The sequence below is a fragment of the Phodopus roborovskii genome, unplaced genomic scaffold (assembly GCF_943737965.1).
Source record: "Phodopus roborovskii unplaced genomic scaffold, PHOROB, whole genome shotgun sequence".
Taxonomy (NCBI): Eukaryota; Metazoa; Chordata; class Mammalia; order Rodentia; family Cricetidae; genus Phodopus; species Phodopus roborovskii.
The window spans coordinates 2184087-2209600 of NW_026126480.1; the positions used below are offsets into that span (position 1 = coordinate 2184087).

Consider the following 25514-nt stretch of genomic DNA (forward strand, 5'->3'; position numbering starts at 1 on the left):
GATTTTAAGTTTAGGTACACAATTTACTTTTAAGTTTCCATAGTAAATAGCTTACTCCAGTTAAAGCAATCATTACAAAAAGATATGGTATAATTTTATTACTTCCAATTTGTTTCCATCACAATAAAAATAACACAGCTTTACAAAAATAAATTTTTATTAAAAGCCGTAAAGTCTGAGCAGGAAGACAGTACAAAGAATGTAAACAATGTAAACATCACTACATTCAGCTCAGCCTGATTGAATGCTGAAAAACAAGTCTAAATGCTCTATGTGCCCTTACTAGCAAGATACATTAATTCTATTTTACAAAGACAACAAACATATTCTAATTTTCTAGGAAAAAAAATAGTTTATCGAAGTCGATCCCAACGCCAAATGCTGGCATCATCACAGACAGCTATGAGGATGCTGCTATCCCTGCTAAAGCTGGTTTGTCGAATAGCAGCACCACATTTATGATGAGTCAGTGTTGTACATCTAGGAAGAAAACATAACAAGAGTTTTAAATAGCACACATTACACTGTTTACCTTAAAGAGGGAATGAGAAAATGCATAGTTTAAAGCTATCTTCATTAAGAATTCATCCTCAAATCTCAAATTCATTCTCAAATCAATTTTGGTATACTTATCTTGTCACCATAATAGAAATACCAGGTAATTGAAGTATTAAGAAAAATAACCTCTGAGCTGGGTGCTGGTGGCACATGCCTTTAATCCCAGCACTCGGGAGGCAGAAGCAGGAGGATCTTTGTGAGTTCGAGGCCAGCCTGGGCTACAGCGTGAGCTCCAGGATAGGCTCCAAAGCTACACAGAGAAACCCTGTCTCGAAAAAACAAAATAAATAAATAACCAACCTCTAAAACTTGTAGAGTTTAAAATGATCAGGCTATGACACAGCTCAGTGGTAATGTACTTCCTTGGCTTGTGCAAGGCCCTGAGTTTGATACCCAGCAACACAAAAATGAATGATTTAAGGATGACACAAAAAGGCTACAATTTAGAAACGTTTTAGAAATTTCTATACTTACTTGGCTTTATGAGGATCTTCTACTTCTAAATCCCAAACATAAAGTTTGCCAACCTGATTGCCCAATGCAAGCATCTGTGTAAACATAGTTGAAAACATAAAATTAACACAGCACCGAGCTCTAAGGTATTCAAGTAATCCTTGCTTAGAGAAGCCTAAGCTCCAGCCTTGATGGCCCTCATGGCTAATTTTTGCATCTTATGTTACTGATGTATAGAAGAGCAATTAATATTTCCTTGGCATCTTGAGAAAATAAGGTTCTGCAACACTTCATGAACAGCATTACAGTACTTTTTTCTACCTTAGAGTAGGATGCTCTTCCAAAGCTTTCTTAGAGAAAGACTCAGTTGTCTGACAAAATTGCAGCAGCAGAATTTAACAGTTTAGATAATAGTTTTTCTAGAAAAAAGCTAGGTAAGATAACGAACACATTAAAACATTTTATCTTAGGAACAGGCATTAGGGATGTAACATTACCAACACCTAACTGCCCGTTTCTTCTATAACACTGCAGATAATGTGAGCACCGAGGAAGGCAGCTAAAGTAATCAACACAGGATCAACATAACCAAAGTTTGAGGACAAGGAGCATGGACAGAACAGGAAAGGGTAGAACTACACGGTGTTTCAGAAGACAATTCCAAATGTAAAAGTATGTGCTACCTTTTGCCAGAAATCCATAGAAAACCTCATGTACCAAATGTCACACTGGCTGTAATCAAATCGCCCAAGAATAGTCACATTAGACTCACTAGGTTTAATTTTATCTATATCATCCTCCATTTTGCCAGGTTTCCAGCATACAATGGCATTTTCACAAGACTAAAAGAGAGAAATAAGAGACATGTATTAGAACTGAATTACAAAGATAAAAATAAAACTGTTTACCATTATAGGATAGCTCAAAGAACCTGCTTTTCAGGACTATAAACTGATTGTTTACCACCGAGTCAAAGTTTACACCTCTGGACAAGTAAACTGACTAGGAAAAGACAAACAATATAAAAGAATTGTGCTATTTGAAATAGTTCCTCTTCCACAACAAATTAAATTCTCCTCCAGAGAGGCTAGCACCCAGAGACTTGAGGAGTGCTATAGAAAATTAGAAAAATTTAGTATGCAATAGAAGGCTTTTCTGGCCACTGGTTTCCCAACCCATACATAACCAGAAACAGCTCCCTATACCTTGTTATCTACTGAGGCTTCATCCACAGTGTGGGCACCACATGGTAGCTGCTTAAAAGACATCAAGGAAATCGATTACTTCATCAAAAGGAAGTAATCATAGGTTATAAAGTAGCTCACAGTACTGACATGGGGACAGGATCAAACAGGTCATGAAATTGACACATCTAGTTAAAACGATCTCCCTGTGGCCATTATCTCGATCACTATCCCAGTCAGTGATCCACACAAGCAAATGTTTGGCAATGTGTCTGGCCTCTAAGTAGATAAAAGCTAGAGATGCTGCTAAACATCAACAACCTCTCCTCCAAGCCTGCCCAACTGCAACAGTACCTAGATTAAAAACCCTGCCCTCTAGAGTTTTTCAGTCATAGATGGCAGCCCATTGAGGTCTCTACATTCAAACACTTTAACCACAGGTCCATAGAAAGATTATAATGTGAAAAGTTCTTCTTCTCTACCTTCTTCAAATTAGGAAATTCTTAAGTTAAATGACATCTCCTACACAAGTTACTAACTGCAGTGTCTGACATCACTGGCCCAATATTGTCCTAATTGTAGAGTTGGAGTTTTCTCTAAAGACTCAGAGTTCCTTGGGGCTTCTTTTGCTACCCTAGACTGGATACTGAGAAAGCAATGACTTAGAAATTTGAAAGTAAAAAACTGGTGGTTTGAAAGAAGAGGTGTGGCCTTGTTGGGGGAAGTGTGTCATTGCTGGAGGAAGGTTGTCTTTGAGGTGTCTTTTGTTCAAGCTTCCCTCAGTGTGATTGCCAGATGACTTCCTGTTGCCTGCAACATGTACATCTCTCAGCTACTATAGCACCATGTCTGCCTGCATGCCACCATGCTCCCTGTCATGATAATGGGCTCAACCTCTGAAACTTTGAAAGAGAGCCACCCTAAATGTTTTCTTTGTAAGAGTTGCTGTGGTCACTGTGTCTTTTCACAGCACTAAAAACCGTAAGACAAACAGAAGGCTATTCCAAGCCAGAGAACTAAGACAGCAGCAGCCTGATTGAACAAGAGTTCCACAATAAATGGTCTACTCCCAAAAACATCATAGAAAAAAAATCTGTGGAACCACCTCCATTAAAACCTGCTTTTAAGAAATCATTCCTTAGGTCTTAATAAAATACATCCCTGGATCTTCCTATCCTTTGTAGTAATGTGTTAACTCTCTCTAACCTGGCTAGTATCAGTGAAGAACTGGCAACCAGCACATCACAACTGCCCAGGGGTAAAAGTACAACAGACTATCTATGGAGACAGTAGAATGCACTAGGTAATCAGTGATAAGGTATCCTCCTCATCTCCTTTAAGGTGGTGTCAGTTGAGGCCTAGTGGGAAGCTTGAACTTCCTTCACCTGGCAACTGCAAGGCAGCACTGCAATGTTCCTATCCACAACTGAGAAGGTAATAAAAAAGAAAAGCCCACAGCCTAGCGGTGGTGGCACACACCTTTAGTCCCAGCACTCGGGAGGCAGAGGCAGGTGGATCTCTGTGAGTTCCGGAGACCAGCCTGGTTTCCAGGAGAGCCTCCAAAGCCACAGAGAAACCCTGTCTCGGGGGGAGGGGGGAAGCCCACTAACAAAGAGGATTTCGAGAAGACCCCAAGGGCCAGCTTAGTAACAGTGCTTGCCTAGCAGGAGTGAGGTCCTAGGTTTGAGATCTAGCACCACAAAACAAATGGCAGACTGAATGACAAAAAAGATATTCATGTCCTAGTAAAAATATTATAGCTATGTGGCTAATTTTTATCATCGACTTCATGGGAGTTAGAACCAAGCACATGGAAACAAATACCTTTGCATGTCTGTTGAGGGTTTTCTAGCTTAGGCTGACCCAGGTAGGAAGAGCCTCCCAGTATATAGGGGCAACATTCCATGGGTTAGAACCCTGGACTGAATAAAAAGCAGAGTAAGCTGAGCAGCAGCATTCACTGACCTCTGTCTGAACAAGGACACATGTAACCAGCTGCCTCATGCTCCTGTTGCCAGGACTTCCTTGCCATCAGAGACTATCCATTAAAATGGAGCCAAAATAAACCATTTCTTCTTTAAACTGCTTTTATCAGGCATTTTGACCCATAACTAGTATACAAATAAAATTAAAACTTAACTGATGGGCTCAACAAGAGAGAGGAGAATCAAGAATTTTAAAGACAACCCAATAGAATAGTATCCATTCTGAAGAATAAAGGAAACAGGACAGGAGCTAAACAACAACAAATCTAACAAATTCACAGTGCTAGAGTATGGATAAAATCTCAGTGCTAGACTACGGATAAAAGAAGACCAAAACTGTGTGCATTTAAAAAAAAAAAAAAAAATCTCATTAATGTCTCAAAATGAGAGAATAAAAAAAAAAAAAAAAAAAAAAACCAGAATCATCAGATCATCAGTGATGTGAAGTATGAGACAAAATATTTCTCTAATATATAAATCTACTACAGATTCAAGATCAATGAACTACAAATAAGGTAAATCAAAGTAATGCCCATCTAGCCAAATCATACTCAAACTTTAAACTAAAGTATAGTCTTATTCAAAAACTAAAGGAAAAAGAAAAACTCTGAAAGCAGCTAGTATAGAAGACATAGCTATGGTTATTGGGGGGGGGGTTAATTACAGAATTTCACATCAGAAGTCACTGAGGCCAGTGAACGGGAAGATATTTTCCGTGTGTGTGTATGTGTGTGTGGGGGGCTAACTATGAAGCCAGAAATAAACATTTGGAGTGAAGTATATGAATCTTTCAATAGCAGACCTCTAAATGAATGCCTGCAGGAAGCTTCCTGGATAGAAACTGGATATTAGGAAAGGAAAAACAAAAGCAGTCAGTACAATGCTTCATTTTCTGAGATTTCTAAATTATGTTTCACTGCAAAAATTATATTATCCAATATGGCTCTCAAATATTAATGAAATACTTAAGACAATTAGATTATAATCTGGTAACAAACTGATGAAAGGGAAGGGCTCTACACTTCCTTTGATTACTAGTATGCAAATATATGGTAGACTGAAAAGTTAGATACATGAAATAAGACATCTAAAGCAACCTTCAAAACAGCTACACAAAGAAATACTACACATAACGATGCTATATATGGGCCAGCAAGATGGGTGTGCAGGTAAAAGTTCTCAATGCACTAGACTCACAACCTGAGCACAATGCCCAGATTCCATGCAAGAAGAAAACAGATCTCTCCACACACTGCAGTGGCACACAAATAAAAATCAAACCAAAAAACAAAAACAAACTACACTTCAGGCATGGAGCTCTCACCTGTAATCCCAGTACTTGGGAGACTGAGGTAAAGAACCCCAAGTTTGAGGTTAGCCTGGGCTACACACACCTAATTTAAAAACAATGACAAACTAAGCATTTTCTTAGCTGAAGGCCATATTAAAATAAAAAGATGAATGAAAATATTTACAAACAATATTTCTGATAAAAAGTACATATTTAGTATAAAGAACACTCAGTTCAACAAAAACAACAACAACAACAAAAAAAAACAAAACAAAACAAAACAAAAAAAAAAACTAATCCAATTATAAAATCATTCCAAAATTCAAAGAGATTTCCCCAAACAGGATATGCATGGTGTGGTGACTATTCTTGATTGTCATCCTGACTACACCTGGAATTAACTAAAACCCAATCATTTGTGAGGTCTGTGAGGGATTTTTCTTAAATCATTTCAAATGGGAGACCTAATCTGAATCTTTGAGATTCAGTGTGAAGAGCCACTGTAATCCAAGACACACTTTCTATATGCAGCTCATATAGAGGATAAGAAAGAAGGAAGCCCTCTCTTGGTCTGCTTGCTTTCGGCCTTAATAGCAAGTCCATTCCTTTACTGGTATTGGAGTCTACTTTTTTGGGATTCTGGTGTATACTTAAGATCAGCTGAGACATCCAGCCTTGTGAACTTAACTACTGGATTTTTGGGCCTTCCACTCATAGGCAGACATTGATGGAGTAGTTGAACCACAGCCTGAAGCCATTCTAATGAGTCCTGTGTGTGTGTTCATTACACACATACATACACAAATGGATACATATGTGTATATAAATTCATGTATGTATGTATGCATGTATGTATGCATGTATGTATGTATGTACGTATGTATGCATGCATGCATGCATACATTCCAAGTTCTGTTCCTCTGGAGAACCCTGACTAGTACAGAAAGTAAATAAACAAATGTAGATGTTTAACAGCATCACTAGCAGAGAATGCAAACCAAGACCATGATGCGGTTTCACTACACATCTACTGTAACAACTAAATAAAAATAATGGTAACACTAAATGATGACAATGATATAGAAACACTGCATACTTTGCTAGTAAAGAGTGTAATATGGCACTCTGGAAAATAGTTTAGTAGTTTTTTAAAAGCTTAACAGTTACCCAACAATTGCTTTCCTAAGCATTTATCTCAGAGAAACAAAAGGTCCATACAAAATCCTATATATAACTGTTCATCAGCAAATGTGCTATAGCTTCAAAACTGTAAACAACAAACTCAGCCAAATAATATGGTGCTAAATTAGCTGTGATGAAGCTTAGGCATGGTGGTATACACCTTTAATCCCAGCACTTGGAGGATGCAGAAGCAGGCAGAGTTTGAGGCCAGCCTGGTCTACATAGCAAATTCTAGACTAGCCAATGCTTCACTAGATTCTATCTCAAACCATTTAATTTATTTATTAATTTGGGGGATTGTACAGTGGTACCATGGGATGACTTAGCAAGGGAAAATAACTACTTTACAAGCAGCAACTTGGATGGATCTACTGAATACAACTCAGTAAAAAAGAATCATAGCATTCCTAAAATGACAAAATGAAAAGGAACACAACATAAATATGTTTCTAGGATTTCAAGAGGACAACAGCATTAACATATAACTACTAATTTATAACTCCAGTTCCAGGTGATCCAATGTCCTGTTCTGATCTCTGAGAGAACCAGACACAGACAAGGTACACAGACACACATGCAGGCAAACACTCATACCCATAAAAAATAACTACTGGGACAAAGTGGGTAATGGTCATACCTCTTTGAACTACCTTTAAAACTTCTTGCAGTCTATTCCACGATAAAGAGTTTAAGGAGGAGAACATGAAACCAACAAAAGTAAATCTAAACCCCAAAGGAAATGGAAAAACACAAAAAAATCAAACTAGGTTCTGCCTAAAGAAATGTGAAATGCCCTAACATTCACCTCAAGAAACCAAGCAGGAAAAGCCAGAATCCCTCCAACTCCGACAAGCCTACATGTTCACAGAACATGAATCAATCCTTCTAGATGACCAATTGGGAAAAACAAAACTAAACATAGCAAGACATAATCACTCCTCAATTCTCTGGAAGAAATGGCCCCACACACCAAAGCCTGTAGGGCCTGGTACCTTAATGAAATGCCATATGTACACACTCCCACACACTTTCAATCGTGACTATATTTATGAAACCAAATACAATGCAATGTGTATATTTTAGTTGTACTGTATTCAGTAACAAGAAAAAACCTTTGTACATGTTCAGCACAGATTCAATTCTTTTGTTCAAATACTTCTGATCAATTATAAATTGAATTAAAAGATGTGGAACCCACGGATATAGAGCAGGTGTATCTATATCCACCAATAAGGTAGAGTAGGGTGAGCAAACTGCAGTCTGTAAGCCAAAGAACTCCAGCCACCTGTTCTTACAAATAAGGATTTACTGAGATAAACACAAAAACATTCCTATTGACTTTAGTTATTATTTCCCAACATCATTGATAACCAGTCATACCTTCCAATCTCACTTCTCTTCATATTAAGAGTGCAAAGAACAATCTAGTGAATTTTTTCCTTAAATAAATTTGTAAATCTACCAAAACATAAAATTCCTTAAAACTGTTTTCTATCTGCTATCAATTTTAATAAATTTTATAAATAACTTTCCTGAAAAGTATGCTCACGCTCTCCTCTCCCTCTCATACATACACACAATGCTTAACTCTAGTTTTTCATACCTTGGAAAGTATCAAATCGCCTAACCATCGCACACAATCAACATAATTCCTATGTATGTCTCTGGTAGAAAAGTCAGGAAAGTGGATTTTCTGGGAAATAAATGGCCTGAAGGAAGAATGGAAATGTAAAAGTTAAAAGAAAAAAAGTGTAGTAGGATCATGCTGTTTTTTCAGTTTGGGATTTATACACTGTGTAGGGCTCAGAATCAAACCTAGGGCTTCCTGAAAATCAGGCAAGCACTCCGCCTACTGAGCTTTATTTTCCAATTCAATTTTTAAAACTCCACAGAACAAAATGACTATTGATTTCTGTGTTCCTAGATAAATTTTTTCTGTTAACCTGTTTTTTAGAGATAAAGTATCCATTTTTCATTTTTATTTTTTTTCTTCATTATCAGCTTTCTAATATAATGTTTTACTTTTCTTTTTAAACTTAGGATTTTAAATTTGGGGCAGGTGAGATGGTAAAAGCAATTGCCACACAAGCCTGACCTGAGTTCAATGTATGGAACCCACATAAATGGGGAAGATGACAAGTAACTTTATAGTTGTCCTCTGACATTTTTGCTAAAATATATTTGTGAAAAAAAACAATAAACAAGATATTCTGGAAGTGGCAGGTTAATACACACCTAACATTTCTAAACAGTAGTGATTCTATGGTATTTGTCTGCTTTTATTTCTTTCATTGGGGGGGGGGGGTCACAACCCACAGCATTACCCTTGCTGAATAAGTGTTCAACTAGAGCCATATCCCATCTCTGTGATTCTCTCTCTCTCTCTCTCTCTCTCTTTTCTTTTCAAGATAGGGTTTCTCTGTGTAGCCCTGGCTGTCCTGGAATTCAGATATCCTCCTGCCTCTGCCTCCTGAGTGCTGGGATTAACGGCATGAGCCACCACGGCCTGGCTGTGATTCACTTTTTATATTAATTATAGAATTGTGATTGTAATCAAGTATTTGTCCAAGGCAATCATATCCCCCGTTTCCCTTTCCCTCATATATAAAAAAGCAGATTAAACTCATCATCTTAAATTCCTTCCACTTCAAAGTCTAGGGTCTCCTGTTAAGATGATAAAATGCTATTAATGACTGGACAAAAATTTGTGTATATACATGTGCCCATGAAATGGACATGCAGGTCAGAGGCGGACCTTGGATGTCTTCCTTTATTGTTCTCCACTTTTTTGAAACAAGATCTTTCACTGACCCTGAAGCCAGTGGGTTCCTAGGCTGCACAGCTCCAAGCTCTATTCCCCAACCCTGGGATTACAGGAAGTGAGAACCAAGCCAGGCTTTTACAGGGGTGCTGAGGTTTGAACTCAGGCCTTTCTGCTTTCACAGCAAATGCTCTTCCTCATCCCACCACGCCATCCTGACATGAATTGTTTTTTGTTTTTTTTTCCCTGACATGAATTCTCAACTGTTCCAATTTCAGTTGTTTTCCTAACCAAATGCATATTTTATTACTAGTTAAAGCTTTTCAAAAAGAACAGGGAAACTTTTTGTATTTGTATTTATTCCAGAAATCAAACAATCATTTCAAAACATAAGTTTAATATTGTATGACACTGAAAGGCAAAAACCTAAAAGCTGTACTAATTCTTAAAAGCCCATGAGGTATGGTAGGTGCATTCCAATGCTTACTAAATCTTGGAAAATTAATAACCTATTAATAACTGGACTTCAAAACTCTTTGCTAAAATAGTTAGAATATTTAAACATGATGCTTATAGTGAAAGAGTAACACATGTAAACACATGACAACCCAGTAAGTGCTAAAAAGGCAGTACACCAAGAGCTGAAGCACTTCAAAAGAGAATCAAAACATTCCCAAAAATATGGAATATCTATCTATCTATCTATCTATCTATCTATCTATCTATCTATCTATCTATCTGCTGGGTCTCACTATGTATGTAGCCCTAACTGGCCTGAAACTTGCTCTGTAGGTCAGGCTGACTTCCAATATTCCAATTGACAGAAATGTCCTTGCCTCTGCTTCCTCAACGCTGGGATTGAAGTTGTTACTGCCATGCCCAGCAGAACTATTATATTGTCATGAACCATAGTTAGAAAACCAATTTGAAACTATAGTTTACTATATTGAATTAGAATTTAGTATTATGTCTTTTCCCTTCTCTAGTCCACAATAGGTTCGGGTGATTTAAAATTTTATACTTTGAACTTAATGGTGAAGAACATGCGTACATAAATCAAAATAAGTGAAATGTACCACTAAATTAGATAAAAACAATTCAAACAAGACAAAAAAATTTACATAAGGGGTTCCTTTTGAAAGAGGTGTATTTGATGGCAGGTAAATGGTATCTGGAGATTATAAAAAGGGCTTTTAAACAGCAGAGGGGGTTATTTCTCAAAACTTAAGGGAAAAGGGAAACACATCTACTCAACAACAAAGCATCAGAACTGTCACCTGTTAGTTTTATTTGGGTTATAATCATAGGATTCCTTAATTGCATTCATCATTCTCTTTGAGTTGATTCTCCAAAGTTTAAGAGAGTGATCCATACCACAGGACATTATCTTTTCACCCAAAAGATCATAATCCTAGGAATAAAACAGAACAGTGCAAATAAGTAAATTATAGTCTCAAATGCTATTTGTCCAATTTTCACTTGGGCACGATACAGGGAGCACTGTATTTCAGACCACAATAGTAGAGCTACATTGCAGGCTTCACCTCAGTACATTAAAAGTCACACTAGTATTTTCCATTTAAAGTTTTAAATACTTTGTCACCATTAGAATGTAAAAGAGGACAAAAAGTTACTTGAATTTACAGTCATCTATTCAACTATATTTAAATACTTTCCTTGATTTTAAAGGTAAATCAAATGCTGAAAATCATCTTCCTGACACTAAATAGCTGAACAGTTAACACACTACTTTTCTTGTCTAACTGTAATTAAGAAACTAAAGTGGTAGTTACTTTTAAAACTATAAGTGTCCTTCAACAGTTAAAATTATACTTTTTCTTCTCCTGCTTCAAGTTACTAAATGCCATCATGGAGAAGTGGAGGTGGACATTAAGTCCCACTCCTAGCTGAGGACTGCTTTGGAGAGAAAGAGTCAGTGGTGTGGCACCTGGTATATTTACCATACTTCAGGGCACACCCCATGTCCATGAGTAATCAGTTAGCTAATACAACCTTGGCTGGGTGGGAAGAAGAGAGGGAGAAACAGGGAGGGAGGTGAGAAGGGAAGGAGGAAGGGAGGGAATTCTTTATTTTATAGTATAGTTATTTTATAGTACATTTTGCTCATATTCACCCTTTTCCCCCAATGATATAGTGGTGAATGCCTTTAATCCCAGCATTTGGGAGGCAGAGGCAGGTGGACCTCTGAGTTCAAGGCCAGACTGGTCTACAGAGTGAGTTCCAGAATAGCCAGGACCTGGCTCAAAATGAGAGAGAGAGAGAGAGAGAGGAAGAGAGAGGGAGAGAGGGGGGGAGAAGAGGAGAGAGGGAGAGAGAGAGAGAGAGAGAGAGAGAGAGAGAGAGAGAGAGAGAGAGAAGAAAACAGTAATGGTAAAAGAGGATATTTCTATACCAACCTAAGTATTCTGTAGTGACTCAAACTTGAAAACTATTTTACCATAAAATTAGCCTTGGTGTTTATTGATTTCACAAATCTACATGTCACTGATGGCTCTATGTTAGAATTCCTTTTACAAAAAGATTCTTGACTCTTAAAGATTCATTTATTTTTATGTTACCTGGTACTTTTCATATGTCTGCACACTGCATGTGTGCAGTGCCCATGGAGGACAGAAGAGGGTATCAGATGACTCGCAAACAGATAGATGGTCCAGCCCCTCTAAGTCATACTTCTTGATGAAGGACAGTAAGCAGCACACCTCTATAGTCCCTGCATCAGCTACTGCCTGAGTCTTGTCCTGACTTCTTCCTTAAGTCATGAACAGTGATATGAAATGTAAACCAAATAAACCCTTTCCTCAACAACTTTATATTTGGTCATGGTTTTTCAGCAGCAGTAGAAACTCTAAGACACCCCTACACACACACACACATAAGAAATAAAACAAAACAAAACAAACAAACAAAAAAGCCAGGCCTAGCCATAGCCTTTCCTCTCATCACTTAGGAAGCAGAGGCAGACTATTTGTGAATCAGATGCCAATCTAGTCTACACAGAAAGTTCTAGGCCAGCTGGTGTTGCAGTGAAACTTTGATTGCAAAACACAAAGCAACAATAAAAAAAAAAAAAAAAAAAAAAAAAAAAAAGACAAAAAAACATCAACTAGTGTTCTTGCACACTACCCAGAAAAGAAGAACTCTGAAATGCAAGTGTAAGCACACCAGAAGACTTCCTAAAAGTGAATCACTTATTCCAAGTTCAAACAATTTCTTATAGACAGTCAAACTTTTGTTCTTTAGTAACAGGAACAAGGAAAAATTAACTTGGTGATTTAGATTAAAAGGAAAAAAAAAGTTGGGTCTGGTAGAGCATGTCTGTAATCCCAGCACCCAAGAGGCTGAGACAGAAGGATAGAGATTTAAACACCAGCCTGAGTTACAAAACCAACAAAAAAATGACTTTTGTGATATTCTTCCACAATGATCATGGTACTTGTATAAAAATGGATTTTATACAACTGAAACTGACAGTGGCTCAACTTGCTATATTCTTTTATGTGTGGTGTGAAAGTCTGTATGTCAGACAGATGAAATGATTGCCTGGCAGGCTGCATGAAGCAGACACACGCATGCACCTACACTATATAAACTCATTCCTCCCAGCTTCAACTTACGGCACTCAGAACTTCATCTCTGTGTCCTTCCACACCTCCAAATATTGCCACAAGTGTGTCTGTTTGGATATTCCATAATCGTAAAGCATGATCTATTATAAAAACAGAAAGGTAAACTTTTATCACTTACTACTGCAAACTTTTAGTAAGTCCTTAATATGTGAAAGCTATGAAAATTTATGTATGCACAATAAAGACTATTATACATGATATATAACAACTTAAAATATACCACATGTAAAATTAACCACAGAAATGCTGATGTTGAGTAAGTTAAGACTGCCTGGAAAACAAACAAATAAATTAAATTAAAATTACAGCAGACACTGAGGACATTGCTCAGAACCCAAGACTTGGGGTTCAAGCTCCAGCCTGAATAAAAAGGCAAAAATCCTCCTCTCCTTTTACCTATAATCTCAGCATTTGGGGATAGAGTGGATGTGAAGCAAGAGGACTGCCTTGAGTTCAAGGACAACCTGGGCCATCCATCCATCCATCCATCCATCCATCCATCCATCCATCCATCCATCCATCCATCCATCCATCCATCCAGGCCAGCCTGATCTATAAAGTGACTTCCAGGACAGGAAGGAGAAACCCTGTCTCAAAAACACACCAAAAAACAAACAGTGGAGAGAGAAGAAATGGCTTAGCAATTAAGAGCAGCTGCTACTCTTCCAGAGGATCCACAGCAGGTGGCTCATAATGATCTCTAACTCCAGTTCTAGGGCATCTAGTGTCTGGTTCTGCCTCTTATGCACATACCCACAAGCAAACACACATACCTACATATAATTAAAAATAATAAAATGAAATTCTTTTAAGTAGAAATACAGAGATGAGGCAAACAGAGTGTAGAAAACAATCTGATGAATTTCAGAAAGTCCAGAAATGTTAAAAACAGCAGAGGAGCTGGAAAGATGGCTAAGCAGTTAGGAATATGGCTGATCTTCCAGAGGTCCCTGGTTCAATTCCCAGGACCAACATGGCAGGTGAATATAATTCCAGTTCCAGGAGATGTTGACACTCTTCTGGCCTCCCTAGGTACCAGGCATACATGTGGTGCAGGCATCTATTCAGGAATAATACCCATGTATACTAAGACACCAACAAACACAAAAGAAAAGCTGGAAGGTCTGTCTAAACCCAGGTCATCTTACAATGGCAGTACAGGCACAAGGAGCAACACAATGTTTTTTTCTAACCAGGTGCAGTAGCTCACTCACACCTGTAACATCAGCACCAAGAAGTGGAATTCAGAGTTCTCTGTGGCTTTGTATCACTCTGGGATACAAAATAAGAAACTTATCTTCCCCGCCCCCCCCCCAAAAAAAGGCAGGGAGAGTTAGAAGAAACTTTATAGGAATTCAAAAAGAAAAACTTAAAAAAAAATAAATAAAAATAGCCAGGCAGTGATGGTATACACCTTTAATCCCAGCATTTGCGAGACAGAGGCAGGCGGATGGATCTCTGTGAGTTCAAGACCAACCTGGTCTACAAGAACTAGTTCCAGGACAGGCTCCAAAGCTACATAGGGAAACCCTGTCTCACATTAATTAATTAACTAATTAATTAAACATCAAAGTATGGCAAATACTGTAGTATTTGCTTTATTATTACCTCTGTGTGGGTGTGTGGAGGTCAGAGGACAACTCTGTGGACATAGTTCTCCCACCTCTACATGAGTTCCAAGAATGGTCAGGCCACCTCATCAGCCGCCCTTTTCACTTAACACACAGTATCTCTTACATTATTGAAGAACTGGTGATAACTGAACTATTAAGAACTTCTGAAGCTGGGTAGTGGAGGCATACATCTTTAATCCCAGGACCTGGGAGGTAGAGGCAGGTGGATCTCTAATTCTGAGGCCAGCCTAGACTATGGAGTAGTGAGTTCCAGGGCAGCCAAGGCCACAAAGAGAAACCCTGTCTCCAAAAACCAAAAAACCCCAAATCAAATCAAACAAAAAACCCCACCTTTTGAAAATCCTAACATGGTGGTATGTCATTCAAAGTGATAAAGCAACGAATGTAATTATTCAGGTAGGGATAAGGTTCTAGAACTATCACAGTATATAGTAAGTGAGGTTTGTTCTATAGTCTTGGTTTATGAGATGCTAATATAGGCTATTTTTTCCTACTAAAACCCTTTTTTCTTTTAATGTTGGTTATTTCCCCTTAGAACACAACCTGTCTCTTTAAAGTTATTCCAAAACAATCTGAACTAAGGAAATTTGTTTCTGTAAGCTTACCTTTACTTACTGACAGGAGAAGATTTGGGTCTCGTGGGTGGAATTTCAGCTCATTGATAGCATTTCCATGGCCAACATAGTGCTACAATAAATTTAAAACATTTTGTTTCACATCTCAAAAACCAATAAACTCTTTCATAAACCTTAAAAGAAACAGAAGGCTGGAGATACAGCTGAGTAGTAGATCCTACTATATACTCAGGGCCCAAGGTTCAATGTCCAGCAAAGCTTCCAACAGAAACTTTCACTTAAAGTTCTTCTCACCCTTGGTTACACACTAAAATTGCCCAACAATACCCCCCCCTTTTATTTAAATTTGAAACACGCTTGTTTTACATGTCAATCCCAGTTCCTTCACCTCCTCCTCCTCCTCTATCACTCCCACCAAACACCAGCCCTCCCCCATGTGTCTAGGCTGAGAGAGTGTCCCTCTATGTGGGATGGGCTTCCAAAATCCATTCGTATACTAGGGATAAATACTGATCCATTAACAAAGGCCCCATAGACTGCCCAGGCCTCCTAACACACACCCACATTCAAGGAGTCTGGATCTGTCCTATGCTAGTGTCCTAGTTATTTGTCTGGGGTTCATGAGCTCTCCCTTGTTCAGGTCAGCTGATTCTGTGAGTTTCTCTAGCCTGGTCTTGACCCCTTTGCTCATCACTCCTCCCTCTCTGTAACTGGATTCCAGGAGTTTGTCTAGTGTTTGTTTAGCTGTGAGTGTCTGCTTCTGCTACTAGATGAATTGCCCAACAAATTAAAGAAAGGAAAATGGGACCAATTCATCACCACTCAGCGAACAGTACTGTTTAAGATATCCTCCAGGATGCCAATGAGCCCCACGTTAAAAACAGCAACATCTAAAGCCTGCCTTCTTATAAGCTTCCTGGGCTTTACCTTCCTGTCTCTTACAGGGTTCCCTGGAACTCACAACTCTTAATTTGGGTCCCCTTTGGAAAAGGGGTTATTCTTCAGTTAAAAAGCAGTCACAAAAAACTCCACAGATTCAACTAACCTGGGCTCACAGGAGCTCAGAATCTGAAACAACCACCAGGAGCCTATACAGGAATGAATGATGTAGGCCCTCTGAATGTATGTGACAGTTGTGTAGCTTGGTTTTCTTTTGGAGCTCCTAATAGTGGGAACAGGGGCTGTCTCCTATGCTGGATTCCTCATACTGGGTCACTTTGCCCAGCCGTAACACAAGGGGAGGTGCTTAGTCATACTGCAACTATCAACATATTAATGCCATGTTTTATTGATATTCATGGGAGGCCTGCCCATTTCTAAACAGAAATAGAGGAGTAGATGGGTGGATGGGGGAGGCTGGGAGGAGAAGGGGGGGAGGAGGGGGAACTTCGGTTGGGATGTAAAATAAACATCTTTTTTTTAATTTTATACAATTTCTTAAATTTAAATTAGAAACAATCATGTTTTACATGTCAAGCCCAGTTCCTTCTCCCTCCTCTTCTCCCCTATCTCATTCATCCCCTTTCTCCTCCCCAGGGAGGGTGAGGCCTTCCACCGGGGATCTTAAAAGTTCAAAGTCTGTCATATCATTTGGAGAGGAACCTTGTCTCCCCAACCCCCCATTCCCCAGTGTCTAGGCTGAGAGAGTAACCCTCTATGTGGAATGGCTCCCAAAGTCCATTTATACACCAGAAAAATAAATACTGATCCACTACCAGAGGCCCCATTGACTGCCCAGTTCTCCTAGCTGACACCCACCTTCAGGGGAATAAATTAGTTTTTTAAAAACAGAACTCAAAGCAAGGGAAGGAGATAAATTAAAAAATGGTGGGTATTTAAGCTGGGCAGTAGTGGCACACACCACTGGGAAGGCAGTGGCAGGTGAATCTCTCTGAGTTCAAGGACAGCCTGGGCTACAAAGAGAAACCTGTCTTTAAAAAAAAAAAAAAAAAAGATAAGACTAACACTTTCCTACATACATATTCCTTAATTTACATTCTCAGTCACAGAAGTTTCAAAAGACTGCTCTAAAGAAAGTAACGGGATTAGCAAGATGGCTTAGCACGTGAAGGTACAGGCTGGCATCCTTGAAAGCCAAATTGGGTCCTTAGGACCCATATGGTGAAAGATGGGAACTGACACCTCTGACCTCCTCCACGTATACACTCATATGCATCTGCTCCACACACCCAAAATGAATACAAATGACTGGTAAAAGAGAAGCAGTGAGCAAGGTACAAATCAAATTAAGTATTATAGTTATTAACTACATTAGTTTTAAAGTCATTCCATGAAATTATAACCTGAATATTCAAAAGTAGCAACTCTACAATTTGACCCAAGACCCACCTTTATACACTGCATCGTTATGGGATTAATTATCCTTATTATGCCTCTAGACCCAGCAACAGCAAGTAGAGGGTGGCTGGTGTTACTATCATAGGTCCATGCACAAGTATAAAAGTTTTCATCTGCCTAAGAAATGCCAGTTAAGAAATACATAATTTATCTTGGAAAATAAACATGTTAATGTTTACAGTAAACAGAACTGTCTAAATAACTTCTAAGGTTTTGGATAGCTAAGTATTCGTTTTCCTTTATACAAAATTTGCACAGTGATAGCCAGGTGTACCATGAGTCAAGAGGAAGAAGTTGGAGGATTTTCTCAAATTAGAGGCCAGCCAGGGCTGCTCAGCATGGCCCTATTCTCAAAAATAAATAATATCAGAGTGGCAGCACTTTTAGGTCTGAAATCCATTATCAAATGAGCTCTCTCCTTGCACACTTCTCTTTAGCTGCCTGTAGAACCACTCTCCTCCACTGGAGTACTGCCAAGCCAGCAAGGAAGAGCAGCTCAGCACAGGCACGACTGTTCCCCAATAAAACTTTATTTATAAAGCTAAGTGGTGAGACTGCAGGCTTTGCTTTACTGACCCTTTGTCCTGATACTGCTAAGAACCTATAAATTTTTCACCATCCTAACATGGCAACTGTTCACTCATTTCCATGTCATCTACAGAGTCAGTGTCGCCTTACTTCACTTTCTGTATTTTTTAAAAATGGATCTGGAAGAAACATCTTATCACTCAGCCTTTTTAAACTCCTAAAAAAAAAAAAAAAAAATCTTTGGGCTTTTAAATTAAGATCTTCCTATTCATCATAACCCACTCTCTAATAATTTCCTAAATTACACACTTATTTTTCCCATCTCAGCTTTGTTGATCAAATACTTAGAAAGACTGAGAGCTACGTATACTGAAACTGTAAAACTCTAGGCTTAGCTGGTCCCTGCTAACAATTACTATCACGGATTTCTAATGCTCCCAACTCTACTCATCGGACTCCCACCACCACAGCCACCTCATGACAAATTCAAGATCAGGTACACGGGATACTAGGATAGGTCCCCTTGAGTAACAATGACAGTATTGCTAGCTAAAGAAAGAAACTGGGACAGTAACTTGTTTGGGGGGGGGGGGGTTGCATGCCTTTAATCCCAGCACAGGGAAGGCAGAGGTAGGCAGAGTTCCAGGTCAACCTGGTCTACAAACCTACACAGAGAAACCCTGTCTCAAAAAACCCAAAATTTTAGTGTACTTATCAAAATCAATGTTTTAAACAAGAGATATAAAAGCAGTAAGAAAAGGATACATCAGCATCTACATAGGACTGCAATAACCGAATTTCCCCTTGTGAATGGCATTCATATAAGGTAACCTAAAGAAACAAAAATATGCATTGTCATCTCAGCGAAAGAAACATTCACTTGACCCTTAAAACATTCTAGCCATAATTACCACTTAATGGTACTATAAAAACTGCTTGAAACAGCTCTGTAACCTAACCCAAGCCATTACAAATCTTCACACCTTTTGTGTAATAGTAGCCTGGCAATAGTAGTTTCTATTTCCAAACATTTAACATCCATATAGTCAGAACTTTTTCAAAGTGAGTAAAGTTGAAAACCTTAAAATAACTTTGATTTATTCTCCTTTAATTAAACTTGTAACAAAACATCTTCAGTACCACGAAATGATGATTACCCTCAACACTGCATGTACATGGTGCACAGGTACACATGCAGGCAGCATACTGACACATATACAATGAAACTTTCAAAAATAATCAGCTCTCTTTCATATTTGAGTGGTAAATAAAAGTCAATTCGTCAAGCTATTCAAAAATATTTATAAAGAAAACTAAGAAGCCTGCTTCATAACAAATATAAACAAGAACGTATTTTCTAGTCATATTAGTTTTAACCATGACCATTTCTCAAAAGCTTCACTCTTACACAAAAGAATTATACTGGTAAGCCAGCTATTCAGAATTTATTTTAAAATCACTCCATTTCAAAACTAACTGTAACATCCAAAATGATCACAATTGCCAACCTGCCCCTTAACACTCACTCTGTTGCTTCCCACAGTTGCAAACACCAGAGGATCCCCTTCCTTACTGTGCCAGTTAAACTGAACTCCAAACAATGGCTGGTTATGATCTTCCTAGAAAATCATGAAATAAGAAAATTTTAACATAATTTTGAAGACATTAACAAACCAACCTTTATTTCCCCACTTCTTCCTCTTCCCCAAATTAAGTTCACTCATTTCTTATATACTGTGGTGGCTTAAATAAGAATAAGCCCATAGAGTCGTATATTTGAATGCTTAGGAATCACACTATTTGAAAGGATTAGGAGGTGTGGCTTTTTAGAGGCAGTATGACATTGGAGGGGGTAGGCCATGAGGTTTCAAACGCTTATGCCAGGCCCAGTGTCCTTTTGCCCCTCCCTGTGAATCCAGATGTAGAACTCTCAGCTACCTCTGCAGCACCAGGTCTGCCTGCATGCTGCCATGTTTCTAGCCATAACAATAATGGAGTAAACCTCTGACTCTAAGCAAGTCCCAATTAAATGCTTTTTTAAAACAAGGTGTCAAGATGTCTCTTCACAGCAACACAACACTAAGACATATATCATGTACACGCTACTTCTGACATCAAAATTAAGACACTACACAAGTGTACACATCTTAAAATATGTGAATGTTTTCTAACAAAGATTTACACCACAAGTTAGGAAACAGATATGTATCCTGGAAACACTGGTATCTGTCTGTTTTTAAACCCAACCATCTTTCTGAATCATAATAAACTGAGAACTTTTGGTAGATACATTTTAAGCTCTTGAGCTCAGAGGACATGGTTATTTCTCTCCTATAACAAACTGGCTTTGAATTTTATTAGAATTAACTTTTCCCTTGGAAAGTGGGGGCATATCACACTCCATCCCAGCCACTATTCTTATTAGTCCTATACAAACACTTTTAAATAACTTTGGATTTGTACCAGGCAGTGGTGACATACAACTTTAATCCCAGCACTCAGGAGACAGAGGCAGGTGAATCTCTTGAGTTGAAGGCCAGCCTGTTATACAGAACAGCCAGGGCTACACAGAGAAACCTTGTCTGGAAAAACAACATTAAAAACTCCACCTTGGATTTGGGTCATAGTAAAGTATCATCCCCTCAAGACTATTTGCCGTGAGGACTCAGGGAGGGAATGAACTGTCTTCGGATACACAAAGGGACAGCAATCTGGAAGATTCTTTTGTTTTATTTTTAGTGCTGGTACTAAAACCAGGACTTAAACTGCATAGTAGGCAAACACACTACAGGGTTGTTCACTTTTGTTTTCTAAATTGCATTTCAGATTTTGGGCCTTATTGCAAGCTCCTTGAGTATAACACTAACTTCTAAGTTCCCGTGAAAGCACTTTCCCTCACCTTTAAAGTCATCTAGCTTTCATTTTCTCATCTCTTAAAAATCCAGGGCTTGCCCGGCAGTGCTGGCCCACGACTTTAATTCCTAACTCAGGAGGCAGAGGCAGGTGGACCTTTGTGAGTTCAAGGCCAGCCTGGTCTACAGAGTTCCAGGACAGCCAGGACCAAAGCCAACACCAGCCTGCAACTCAGTAAAGCACAACAATAAATAAAGCTTAAGGTAAAGTAAAGCACAACAATAATAAAACTCAGATGACTAACTGTATCATAAAGTATATCTAGTTTAAACAAACCTTGAAAACACTGTAATTTTAAAATATTTTAAACCTAAGGGTATTCTGTATGTCCCTGAGAAGTGTGAAGCCTAGTGCTTCCTGTACATACCTTGAGGCTGTTCACACATTTGAAAGAATATTTGCATTTCTTTGACTTCCATTTCCCCTTTCCCCAGCTTTTTCTTCCCGGTGCATTTGGTGTATTTGTAGGCGTGTCAGGGCGTTCTGTGTTTGTGCCACTCTCGATACTGACAGCATCATCCTGCAATCAGTAAAATCAGGAACAACTTCATCAGACAGAGATAGATAAATACAGTATTTAAAAGTAACCAACTGTACTATTAGAAAAATAATGTTTAAGTATGCAAAAATGGGACATGTATTCCTGGCTGCAGCTGGGGATTTCAGGAAGTAAAATCCAGTTACGAATTAGAACACTTGTTGATATTTTACACTGCAATGAAAGTAAAATCAAAGTACTAAGAAAGATAAAGAAAGTAGTAATTTGGGCTTTAAATAAGATGTTGGCCTATGTCAGTGGCACTAATATAATTCACCATTCTTATACAGCTCTGTGGAAAAGTCACTATTAGACAAGAAAATGTTGAGTAAAACTGTCCTCTTGCTAGTTGTTAGTATCCAATACTTCAGTAACACATAAATTAACAGAATAAATCCATTAAATCTGATTACCTTCATAATTTATTTGACTGCCACTCAAGTGGAAGAGTAAGTATATAATTCTACTTTTTTGTAACACAGCAGATTTATTTAGTATTTTAAAGAAGTCCTACCTAGTCCATACTATGTGTAAATGAAATATGATTCAGTTTGAATATTACCATGCATATATCTGAACTCTGTACACAGTAATCTGTCTAAATATAGATAAGGCTTCAGGAAACACTGAAAATTCTTCTAACTTATCTTCAGTTCAGAACCCATACTTAAGTCTTCTCTGGAATACAAAGATTTCCAGCTATTACCCTGGGGCAGTAGTTCCTAAATCCTCCAGAGGAACCCTTCTGTCAGAGTGTCTAATAGCTGTGAGGTTAAAGTCCATGAAGCCTACATTGCCTTTGTAGTCTATTTCTAAGGCAAAGCTTGCTAAAGGTTCCATATTACAATAGGTTAAAAATGAAGTGTCAAAGTGTATTTAAAAATCACTCATTTGCGGGGCTGTGGTGGCTCAGGCCTTTAATCCCAGCACTCAGGAGGCAGAGACAGGTGGATCTTTGTGAGTTGAGGCCAGCCTGGTCTACAGACCTAGTTCCAGGACAGGCTCCAAAGCTACAGAGAAACCTTGTCTTAAAAAGCAAAACAAAACAAAACAAACAAACAATCAAACAAAAAACCCACTAATTCGATTAAAAACATTAGTTCTTAAGGTTTTATAAACTTCACATTGGTCCAAAATGTAATGCCTTTTAAGAAAATACACCCATCTAGAACACATATCATATAACACCAGAAAAAAGAAATGAAGCTTAGGCATAGTGTCTCATGCCTATGATCCCAGTACTTGGAATGCTGAGGCAGGAGAGTAGCCATCATGAGTTTGAAGCTGTGAGACTAACAAAAACAAAAACCAGCAAAAATAAATAACCAAACAAGGAATGAAGTACGCCTACAAAGTAGGTGTTTAATGAACATCTGAATTGCAATTTAATATAACAATTAGTTTCTATGGAAATTTAAAATGTTACATTACAAGTTTAAACTGGGCTCCTAAATTGAAATCAATTTTAGCTAGGCATCTGTTCATCCAGCAATTGGGAAGTAAAGACAGAAGGACTTTGGCCAGCATGGGCACAAACTAGATCATGATAAAAAAAAATTTTTTTTTTTTTTTTGATTTTTATGTTTCTCCTCACCTGTCAAATGTTCTTCCTCCCTTCCTTTCCTTTTGCTTTTGGAGACAAGTTCTCTGTGTAGCTTTGGAGCCTGTCCTGGAACTCTCTCTATAGACCAGGCTAACCTGGAACTCACATTGATCCATCTGCCTCTACCTCCTAAGTGCCACTACAGCACAGCCATCAATTTTTCTTACATGCAAAAAGTTCTGATTTTTGGATTTTCAGGTTAAGGATTCCATCCTCTATTACAATTGTTACAGATCTTAAAACTCAGCCTACCACTTCTACCAATGGTTCTGGCAAAACCTGCTACTTACTGTGCTAAGAAACACATATATTACTCCATCTAAATGGGGAGCCAGTCATGGTGGCTCAGGCCTTTGATACCAAGCACTCAGCAGGCAGTGGCAGATGGATCTCTGAGATCAAGGCCAACCTGAACACTGGACTTCCAGGCCAACCAAGAGTGCAAGGTGAGACCCTGTCTCAAAAACTAAAAATTTAATTAAAGATAAAATAAAATACAACACAGGTACGTACACCTTTTGCTGAGGACAGACCCTGGGGCCTCATATGCCTGGCAGATGCTTTACAAATAAGCTTTATGCCTCCAGCCCTTAATTCTTTTAAATATGTTTTAAAGTTTTATACTTGATCTTGTTTGTAATCTTATAATACTCCATCTATGTATCTATAGTGTTCTGCAGGTCCTGGTGGTGAACTAAAGAATTCTAGGTACTGAGAGGATTATCTAGGTACTGACAAGGTAAGAACGTAACAGGTTTGAGGGCAGTTTGTGCTACACAGGAAGACTCTGACTCCAAAAAAAAAAAAAAAAAAAAAAAAAAAGGGTTACTCGGAGAGAACCCCAAAGGGTTCAGTAATGTGTCAAAGAAACACATACTAAAAGTTCAATCATTATAAAGCACCAAAAAAACACATTTCCCTTACGAGTCTGCAAAAAGAAAACGAGTTTTCATTTAACTTTTCCCCGACAATTTCCTCCTTCTAAACAAATTTGGCATTTTCATTAAATTCTGGGTAATTATGCATACTAAAAGGTCAAAGCGGTAACTCTACACTACGAAGTCGTAAGTAACCAACTATTAGAACACGTGTACAGTACTTTTTACACTTGTACAGTACTTTTTACACTTGTACAGTACTTTTTACGGGGCAGCAGTTCTCCAAGCACTATGGCTTCACTTAATCGTCATACTTGCTCAAATACATCATAGTTGTATGAACCATAGTTGCTAGAAATCTTTCAATCCCTTTACATTAAGTAAAAACTTTCGAATTATCCCCTCCCTTGCTTATTCCACGATCTCCTTGACTCTGCTCCTCTCACAGCAAAGTCCACACGAAGGCACACCCCACTTTTACGAAATCCTAGTCACGCAAAATCCAAGCCAAAGAGCTATAGTTTCCATCTGGATTCCATAGCGCTCTACGAGTGACACAGTCCCTCAACCCCCTTTGGAGGACCTAATCGACTGACCCCTTCTACCAACTTTTTTGGGGAAACAAAAATCTCTTGCCTGGATAATGCCTTTTAAACGAGTACAATCTCAGATTCGCAATCACCGTCAACTTACCCCAAAGGTACCTACACCCCCCCCCCCCAACGCAAGGATGATCTGAGCAGACCTCGCAGATCTTTGGGACCCTTAATCCGCTCCTTCGCAACTTTCTGCTTGCTACCCAGTCGCAGCCCCAGCTCGGATCCCTCAGACAAGTTGGATTTCCCCGCACGCCCGCGTTTTCCTGAGCGCGGGGTGACACCTTTCCCTCCCCCCACGGCCGCCCGCCCGCCTGCCCGTCCCGCGCGCAGTTTCCAAAGAACCAGAAACTTCCACTCCACGGTCCCGGGACAGCCAGGGCTGCACTCACATTCTCGTCTCCAGACAGGTCCGGGTTGCTGTTCTCGTCGCTGCTCAACTTCTGCTTCTTGGCAGCAGGCATGTCTGTTCCCGCCGGCGCTGTCGACACTTCCCTCTCGGACATATTCCTCCGCCTCCCTCCAGGTTCCTGCCGCCTCGGGCGGGGCCTCCGCCACACCGCCGTCAAGCAAGCCCGGCCGGAGCCTGCCGCAAAGCTGCCAGCACCGCCACCTCCGCCGCTCCCCCCACTGTCGCAAATCGCGCCCAGCCGCCGAGGCGGGCGTGCGTGCGACCCCGCCACACTGCTGAAAAAGGGGCGCGCGCGCGCGCGCCCTCCCGCACGGCTTCCTGGCTGCTTCCCGTCCCCTGCTCCCGACGGGCGCTTTTCCCGCCGTCCTCTCGGCACTTTGCACTGAGGCGTTGGGTCCGCTGGCTCAGAGGGCAGGAT

General features: G+C 39.2%; 1 protein-coding gene across 2 annotated transcripts; it reads right to left on the bottom strand.

The window, feature by feature from the left end:
* Positions 1-139: 139 nt before the first annotated feature.
* Positions 140-25514, bottom strand: Eed (embryonic ectoderm development). Of its 2 annotated transcripts, none has more exons than XM_051192199.1 (12): positions 25077-25514; positions 21437-21589; positions 19683-19775; positions 18922-18987; positions 17620-17745; positions 15301-15382; positions 13050-13141; positions 10692-10825; positions 8257-8362; positions 1695-1853; positions 1033-1106; positions 140-480 (listed from the first exon to the last, which is right to left on the bottom strand). In XM_051192199.1, the coding sequence occupies exons 1-12, from the start codon at positions 25188-25190 to the stop codon at positions 354-356; spliced, it is 1326 nt and encodes a 441-aa protein (XP_051048156.1). In that variant the 5' UTR covers positions 25191-25514; the 3' UTR covers positions 140-353. The 2 variants fall into 2 exon arrangements, with proteins under 2 accessions (XP_051048156.1, XP_051048155.1); XM_051192198.1 differs by having other exon boundaries at positions 337-480; positions 1784-1853; positions 25077-25323.